Genomic DNA, 9,992 nt, shown 5'->3' with positions numbered 1-9,992 from the left:
GTGAGATCTCATTGGTCTTTTAGAACAACGTGTGTGCTCTTGTTATAAAAGCTTGCCATACTTACTTTATTTGGTGTAACGACACGAAAGAGTGGTTTTCGAAACTCAGGTGTACTCGCAAAATTTATATGAAATACTTATTTTTGATATGCTCATGTGAAATTATGATCAATTGGATGAATTTTACTTAAATAAAGCATATCAATTATGCATTTACTGTAGTAAGATTTTCAAATATTATTCTATTAGTATATATTTACATTAATTTTGTTTCTGATAATTCATGATCAGAACAAAGTAATAGTTTATGTTACACATATGAAGCAATTAAGTTGTTTTATATATACATCCAGTCGATAGTTTGTATTTTAAAGGTTTTTTGTTTGGACTATTTGTTAATATCAAATCCTTAGAGACAACTTTTTGGAATTTTGGGTCGTCAATGCTTTTCATTTTTGTACTTGTTTGGCTTTACAACTATTTTGATCTGAGCGACACTGATGAGTCTTATGTAGAAGAAACGCACGTCTCGCGTATTAAATTATAATCCTGGTACATTTGATAACTATTAGAACTGCAATGTTTGATACTTTAGTCTAACATAACCTGGTTTATGTATTAATTGTTATTGGCTTTGTCCTTAATACCACAGACTCAAAGTCCACATATATAAAAAAAGGTGAGTTTTTTGTGAGTAATTTATATCAATCTTATTAATATGAATTTTAATATTGTTTGTGCTTCATGTCAATATGATTAATATGAACATTAATATGATTTTCATTGGTTGTCGTCTGTTCATGTGGTTCATAAGTGTATCTCGTTTTCGTTTTTATATACATTAGTCTGTTGGTTTTCCCGTTTGAATGGTTTTACACTAGTAATTGATGGAGCTCTTAAAAGCTGCTGTTCGGTGTGAACCAAAGATCTATGCTAAGGTCCGTACCTTGACCTTAAGTATTGATGTAGTCTTCTAAGACCAAAATAGGCGGATTGCATAAAGACGAACTGTTCAGTCATAAGTCGAAGAGAAGCAATACGTATCATTGCATAAAAAATGGGCGACGACGAGAAGACTTATAAAAGACATCAAAAGCAAACATACTAATGATTTGCATGACTACAAACGTCTCCAATATCCACCGGAACAATACGACGAAAACCCCATCATCAACATTTTAAAGTGAACAATGACCATAACAAACGTCGCACTGTACGTTATTAAAGATCCAGAAATGAAAACAAAATATAAATGAATCAAACGGTTATAATCCGTTTGTAAAATATTGGTGGCCCTGTAAAGGGCCGTTGATTATAGCTATCCTTGTCACTTAATAAATTCCCCCCCCCCCAAAAAAAAAACGATCCTTGGCACGATTGGTATCCGTAACGAGAACATTTTTTTTTTGTTAATTAACGTCAGTGGCGTCATTGGTATGGGTAAGTACTTGTACACACATCAGGAAGCCGAATGACTATTCACCGGCGGAAATATGGTGATTTAACTCTGGTGTATCATTATTATGGTTATCATGTAATTAAGAAATACTACATTTTTATTTGCTGAAAAATTATGAATTTGATTTAAAATTTGAACAATGTGTTTTCATAATCACAATGATGTTCAATGATAACATGTAACAGCATAGTTACATACGATTTTAGCTCATTCGATGCGTTAAATAACTCTGCAATATGTACAGATTACAATTCGTTGACATACTGCTTTAATAAATGTATGCAATGGAAAATCTTTGGTTATTCAGGATGATCTCATGGCAATGTAAGAGGATTTTGGAGATGTATCTCATTGTCCTTCACCATCTGATTTGAAGCTGGCATTGTAGCAAAGTTTTGAAGGTACAGTTTATTTTCTTGCACATACTGATCTTTGTCATATGGAATCTCGTCGTAGCCTCCATTGTAATTGTTTTCATTTATAGGAGAGTAATGACTTATTTCCTCAATTTGTGCGTAGGGATTAGTCATTTGTTCACTCTTTACCGTTTCTTCATAGGTAGGAGGGGATGACCGCTTTGTGTTGTTTACACAGTTATGTTTTCGTCTAAACACTCTGAAATGAATAGTTGAAGCTAGTTATATCTATGAACTTATAATGCGTTGAAGAGGAAAGTAAATAATAATAATAAGCAAACTATGTAAACATGGCACAGTTAAGCGTAGCTGGAGGGAAGGAAAGGATTACTTATTCCATAAAAATTATATACATTAAGGTACATGTTTAGTTCAGTGGTTTTATTTTCATTAATTTCGTAAATATATGTGCACCAACACAATAAGGTTTCAATAAAGTACAACTTTAAATAAAATCATATGTAGATTAAATTTAGTCTGCGAATCAGTTATATACGCACACAAAGTAGTAGTCATTATCTTTAAATGCCAAATGCGTTATTTAAGTGGTTAATGTTTAACATCACTTTAATGTTATAGTTTTTTCGTAGTGTTAAGTTTTTATTTGAAGAGGGAGAACAATCGCGATCGACTCGTCTACGGCAAACTGACAATCCTCATAAAGTGATACTGGAGTCGAGAGAACCTGACATATGCGGGATAGGAATTCGCAACCCTAGTGTTAAAAGGCAATGGATGGTTCGACTATTTAGACCATGCGGCTACAGACATTCATATAACGTCCCAAAAAGTTACATAAATACACCGTTATTTGAAAATGACAGTCGAAAAGAATTCGATTCATCTTCAATTTGTTTAAACAACTAATTGCATCTAAGTTCTGTTAAGGCTGTTACACAGCGACCCAAACGAGGAAAATAGTTCATCCAATTGGAGCATATTGAACGTATAACAGTAAGCAGTAAAACTTAAAATCATTACCCCTGTGTTCCTGCTTAAAATGGTATATCTGAATCTTATACTTTTGAATATAATTTCTTCTTGTTTTTTTTATTTGCCGTTTAAAAGGTAAAATACTTACACAACAAATACGGCTATAACAATAAGCAAGAAAACAACAAGGACAGTCAGACCAACGACTGTCATACTGATGGAAGATTCTGCATTTTCATCTTAAATTGAAAGAAAGCAACATTTATGTATGTTAAGTAAAATGCTAGCATGTTTAAATATTGCTGAGAATACAATATGTGACATGAAAAATATTTCTATGATAGATATCGCAAATTGATTATCCTCCAAAAAATGCCATACCATGATGTTTTGTTGAATATATTGAGCCTTATGTTTATGAAAAAAAGATAGTTGAAATGCATTAAAGCAGTAAATTCAACTCAAAATCAATAAGATTATAATAATAAGCTGTTTCTAGTACATTAAACAAATTTAAAGGAAAACTATTTTCTTTAAATAGAAACAATATGTTCTCATCTTCGCTACACGTTATGATTCTTGAATTGAAATATCAGTCCCATTTGTTACAAAAAAAAATCATTTCTGACAAGTAATTATTCATACACATTTTGAAAAATCCAAAAAGAAAGAACTTGTATTTCCGTACCTTTGTTCGGTAGATGTGTTGATGTCGCTAGTGAAGTAGTCGAAATGTCCTCTGAATGTGTTGTAGTCAGAGATGAAGCGATAGCTGCGCTAGATGTATCAGTTGTTTCTTCTGTTGTAGATTCTTCATTGGGTATTTCTGTGGTTTGGGGTGTTGATCTTGTTGTTGTTGGTGGTGGTGATGTTGCTGTTATTGTTGAAGTTGATTGTGTTGTTGTAAAGGTTGTGGTCGTTAGTTCTCCTATAATTTACAATATAATTTATATATTAGTTTTATTATTATAACATTTCTGTGCACACTATCAACTTGAATTTGGCTAACAAAATTGTGGTAAACACATATCATTTGCAAAAAACGTTGGCTCAATAACATTGAATAATTAGCAAAAAAAATATGTTTTATTTAGAGTACTCAACTATGTAGACTATACGTGTCCGATAAGTTTTTACGTAATATATTTTTTTTAGATTCGAAGGGAGTTTGTTGTCTTAGTGTATTTTGTTTATAGATTTGTCCGATACAAAAATATTGAAATATGCTAACAAATGTAGATTAATGTCTAATTATTGTGAAGAAGAAAGTAAGAATATGGATAATGAATAAAATGTGTATTACAAAAAAATGAAACAATAACAAAGGTTGATCTTTTGTACTTACGTCTGCATCCGGGACTGAAACCATTTTCAGAAGTTTCTCCAGTCGGACAAGGCAATTCTGATCCTGAAATATATATTTTATATATGTATTCTTATGTTAACTTCGATAAAATAACGTGTACAATTAACACAATTATAACTTTGTGTGTCTGAAGCGCATATCGTCCAAAAAGGTCACGTCAGTGACGCTCAATTATTAAAACTAATGATCGTAGACCAAACGTCCGAAATGTTAAAGCCAATAAAGGCTAACTTTAGCTATGGCAAACATACTGGTGATATAAAAGAAAAAAGATGTAGTATGATTGTCAATGAGACAATTTTGACAAGAGACCAAATGACGCGGAAATAAACCAATATAGGTAACCGTGTGATATTTAATGAGCACAGCCCATACTGCATAGTAAGTTTAAAATGATATTATTTCATTTGGTAACTTTGAAGATGTATTGCATTGTAACGGTTTAAATGATTTGAAAATTATATTATCTAACTGTATACTTTGTTGTCGTTCTTATCTTGGTGTCCTATTGTGAAAAGGGCTCACATATGTCAAACTCAAAACTTAAATCGGTGTGTCTGTAAAAATAGCACTGATACAATTTGAATCATGCAGTGAACATGCTACTATTCTGCCTGAACGTGTACTATTTGTTGCTGGATTATTATATATCAAAACAGTTTCAATAATACCAAAGGAATAATAAACTAGAGGCTCTAAAGAGCCTGTGTCGCTCACCTTGGTCTATATGAATATTAAACAAAGGAAGCAGACGGATTCCTGACAAAATTGTGTTTTGGTGATGGTGATGTGTTTGTACATCTTACTTTACTGATCATTCTTGCTGCTTAAAACTATCTCTATTTATAATGAACTTGGTCCAGTAGTTTTAGTGGAAAATGTTAGTAAAAGTTTGCAAATTCTTTGAAAATTGTAAAAAGTTGACTATAAGGGACAATAACTCCTTAGGGGGTCAATTGATCATTTCAGGCATGTTGACTTATTTGTAAATTTTACTTTGCTGAACATTGTTGCTGTTTACAGTTTATCTCGATCTATAATAATATTCAAGAAAATAACCAAAAACTGCAAAATTTCCTTAAAATTAATAATTCAGGGGCAGCAACCCAACAACAGGTTGTTCGATTCATCTGAAAATTTCAGGGCAGATAGATCTTGACCTAATAAACAATATTACCTCTTGTCAGATTTGCTCAAAATGCTTTGGTTTTTGAGTTATAAGCCACACACTGCATTTTAACCCTATGTTCTATTTTTGGTTGGTTGACCGGGTCACCGGACACATTTTTTAAACTAGATACCCCAATGATTAATGTGGCCAAGAATGGATTTATTTGGCCCAGTAGTTTCAGATAAGAAGATTTTTGTAAAAGATTACTAAGATTTACGAAAAATGGTTAAAAATTGACTATAAAGGGCAATTACTCCTAAAGGGGTCAACTGACCATTTCGATCATGTTGACTTATTTGTGAATCTTACTTTGATGAACATTATTGCTGTTTACAGTTTATCTCTATCTTTAATAATATTCAGGATAATAACCAAAAACAGTAAAATCTCCTTGAAATTACCAATTCAGGGGCAGCAACCCAACAACAGGTTGTTTAATTCATTTGAAAATTTCAGGGCAGATAGAACCTGACCTGATTAACAATTTGATCCCATGTCAGATTTGCTCTAAATACTTTGGTTTTTGAGTTATAAGCCAAAAACTGCATTTTCCCCCTATGTTCTATTTTTAGCCATGGCGGCCATCTTGGTTGGTTGACCAGGTCACTGGACACATTTTTTAAACTAGATACCCCAATAATGGTTGTGGCCAAGTTTGGTTTAATTTGGCCCAGTAGTTTCAGAGAAGATTTTTGTAAAAGTTAACGACGACGGACGACGACGGACGACAGACGACGGACGACGACGACGGACGACTGACGCAAAGTGATGGGAAAAGGTCACTTGGCCCTTCGGGCCAGGTGAGCTAAAAAATAAAATAAAATGAAGATTATACACATTAAAAAAAACAGTTCCTCAAATGAAAGCTATCGATTGTCCTTGAATAATATGATTTTCTGAAATTTGTAGAGGTATGTTTAACTTACCAAAGCAATACGCCTGATAGCATGGTGCAACAGGAACCAAACCGTAGACGAGATAATCGGTACAATTTTTCACTTTTATCTGATGAGAATAAGCACAGCAATTTCCATTGTAGTCTGCTGTACATGCTGTAACTGAGTTTGTTTCATTTATTATTGGGTAGGTTCCTGTAACATGAATAATTTTTTTTAAAGCAGTTTGATTAGTGTAAACTTATTATGATATGTAAGCAAACTAAATATGATAATGTACTTATTTTGCTATACATAATACAGTCGTTTTTTTCCTGAATGGGTTTTTTTTTATATTGGGGTTGAATTTCACATGTTTCAAATTAATGGAAGATATTATAGAAAATGAAAAGGACAATTTGGTTCGAGTAATTTCTAAATTAAATCAACATTCGAAGTACTAAATGCAAGGTTCAACAACGAAATACTTAAAGCTAATATACTAATATTTTTTCTAAAAAACATAAAATAAAAAGACCTGAGGACTTTTGTAATTCGTTCACACGCCAAAAATTAACTTTGTGCTGTTTCGATGTCATAAAAAAAAATAATGGTCTGTACAATTCTGATCTAGAAACCTTTTTTGTATGATTGTTTAATCTATTGTTTTTATTAATTTTCTTGTAAAGGGAGAACATTAATTACAATTTTGAAATTGCAAAAGATAATATTACTGAATCATGTGAATATTGACAATTAAAATGTCTCAGAAGAATCATTGATTAAATATAGTTTCTGTATGAAGAAGCTGATTAGAAACAATTTGTATTTAGTAATACTTTCTAGTAAACTTTGTACACTATTGTATATTTCTAGTTTTCCTTTTTCCTAGTACAAAAATCATTCAAACTTCAGCTAAAATGTGATATTTTACCACTCATCCATATAGAGGACATTGTCCCACAACGGAAACCACCAACTATACATTCTGTAGGCATTCTTTCCCCAGCTTTGCTGATAATTCTGTACCATCCTGACTCCAGCGTATTATCACACAATTGACCGTAGCTATTCGCCACAGATCGTCTGTGGTCGTCAGCTGAATCCAAAACTTTATAATCAGTACACGGATCACCTGCAAAATTCAACAAATGAGGTAGTCATGGTAATGATCCAGATTAAGAAAGTTAGCTTGTAATGTTTTAGAATCTATTTCAAATTTTAGGAATCCTCTTGTTTTATCCTTTGAATGCCAAAACAAAATTGGCATATTAAACACCATTTGTTCCTTTGTACTTTGTTTTTGCATCAGTATAAGCCATCTGTAAAATTCTTTAAATCATTGTTATTTTAAATAGTTTTTGAGAAACTTGTCAATGCTTAAGGTATGATAAATCAAGGGAGATACTTTCCCCGCCAAAATTTCAATGGCTTATGTCTCCAATAACGAGCACACTTTCCTTTATCTTATGTTTGCTCTTATTGTTCCTTTGTTGATCTCATATCAATATATACTTGTGTTTTGAAACGCTTGTTATTTTGAAACTGCGTAGCAAACTTTCATACTAAAAAACTACAAATCTAAGGTTTTGTAACATTGTAAGATTAAAATTTGGAAGTATATACATGTAAATATAAAAAAACTGAAAATGTGGTATGATATATTGCCAATTAGACCACTCTCCACAAGAGATCAACATGACACAAACATTACCAACTATAGGTCACCGTATGGCCTTCAACAATGACCAAATGCAATACCTCATAGTCATGTAAGTCGAAATAAGGATAGAAAACATCATATCAAACAAAACTTTAAAAAACGAAAACGTCAACAAATAATTTAAAAGTGAGTTAATTGAAAATTACAAAAAATTGGAAAGACCTTTAATTCCTTCGACAAGTGTCACTTGTAATTTTCTTTGGGACAAATTACAATCTGATAAATACAAAATGTAGCTATATAGTCACAACGATAGCAATAAAGAGAATGGAGGTCGAACGTCAGCCAAAGAAACACAGATACAAATTTATTATGAAGGTACCCAGCTGTGAGAAAGTGCATAAATCTTTCAAAGAGGACTAAATTTCAGTCTCACATTTATTTTATCCCAGTGAAATACAGAGATACTCGAATTGCAGAGCCAGTATAACAAACAGAACTAAAGTTTCTTAGAGATTGTGCAAAAAATCAGAAAATTGATGTAAATAAATAGAGCTTGTGGCATGATACAGATATGAAGGCTCCATGATATTTCTTTTTTCTTTTTCAATGAATTTTCGGTTATTCAGAATAGAAGATTTCATTTTTTTTAGTTTTGCTAGTGATAATTGCATTAATTTCGGTCTGTAAATTAGTGTTTACAAAGAATCATATGAGAAATACTTAATAATGAATATCAATAAAAAAATATGATATCAATATCGTGTTACAACTGCACAAACAATATTTAGTTCTTACCTTCAGTTGCCATCGTCAGTATACTAAAGAATAACATCGATAATGTTTTTTCCATCGTCTAATTGTTAATGAACGAAATACTTAATTTAAAGAAAAGAAAAATAAATATACATGATCACCTTCAACTTCCTTGCAAATCGTGATCAGCTGACTTATGTTTTTAATTATACATATATAACCACGTTTAAACAAGTATTGTCTTTGTGAATATCTTTTGTTTAGCAAATGAATGTAAACATACAATGCTGTGTTAGGTTGTATTTAATATAAGATTTTTTTTCAAAAAAATAATATTTAATCAGTGTAATGAAAGTATACAGCATTTCTCAACAATTCATTCCTTAACTTTACTTAAAATATGGAACTGTGATATAGTAAATAAAAACCGCACTATATAATGTTTTTGTTCCGGACCATATGGGTATTTGGACCATACGCGTATGGTCATGACCATATGGGTATATACTCATATGGTCCGACCATACGCGTACGGTCGGACCATACGCGTATGGTCGGGGTAATTAACACTCTGTAACACTCTATTACTATTTACTTTTTAAACTTATAAACTATTCATACGGTATTACAGTACAGTACGTTAAAAAGACGCTTTCATATAGCTAATTTTACTATTATATTATGATAATAATTAGCTAAATAAGAATTAGATGTTACACGTAGTTTATTTTATTTTTATATACTATGCGAAAACTAAGATAAACACATTTTATACCGATGGTCATTACCGATTTTTTTTATTACGAGCGACTTAAAAAAAATAAAAATTTCTTGAACTGTTACACAAGATTTGATGACACTAGAAAGTTTTTTGAATTTTGTGTATTGCAGTCATGTTACGATATTTAAGATTCTTAGCTTTTTAAAAACACCACAGACATATCGGAATGGCCACACCAAGCCTACATACAAGAATGTAATTAGAGATGAAAGCTAACTATGGCATCAATGTTTAATTTTTACGTAGTATTTGAATTATAACAATATTATACTACACATGTCATGTAACCATCATTGTTTTTTAAATAAAAAAAAATACCTCTATGGTCAAAATACTTATATGGTCCGGCCCGTTAATAACCAAGCGAGTTTTATACTCATATGGTCCGACCATACGCGTACGGTCGGACCATACGCGTATGGTCGGACCATATGATTATACGCATATGGTCATGACCATACGCGTATGGTCCAAATACTCATGTGGTCCGGAACATATATAACAAGGCAATTGATGATAAGAAAAGGGAGTGAACGTCACAACAGAAATCATGTAGAATTCATGACATTTTG

General features: G+C 31.9%; 1 protein-coding gene across 1 annotated transcript; it reads right to left on the bottom strand.

Annotated features, from left to right (window-relative positions):
* Window positions 1–1,591: 1,591 nt before the first annotated feature.
* Window positions 1,592–8,811, bottom strand: LOC143043374 (uncharacterized). The gene is made up of 7 exons (XM_076215710.1): window positions 8,682–8,811; window positions 7,155–7,355; window positions 6,272–6,436; window positions 4,154–4,216; window positions 3,497–3,736; window positions 2,957–3,047; window positions 1,592–2,074 (listed from the first exon to the last, which is right to left on the bottom strand). Exons 1-7 carry the CDS (start codon window positions 8,734–8,736, stop codon window positions 1,774–1,776), a joined length of 1,116 nt encoding a protein of 371 aa, XP_076071825.1. The 5' UTR covers window positions 8,737–8,811; the 3' UTR covers window positions 1,592–1,773.
* Between the last annotated feature and the right edge of the window lie 1,181 nt (window positions 8,812–9,992).

Source organism: Mytilus galloprovincialis, chromosome 8, assembly GCF_965363235.1.
Source record: "Mytilus galloprovincialis chromosome 8, xbMytGall1.hap1.1, whole genome shotgun sequence".
NCBI classification, from domain to species: domain Eukaryota; kingdom Metazoa; phylum Mollusca; class Bivalvia; order Mytilida; family Mytilidae; genus Mytilus; species Mytilus galloprovincialis.
The sequence above is the reverse complement of the archived record's forward strand: the minus strand, read 5'-3'. Positions and strand labels throughout refer to the sequence as shown.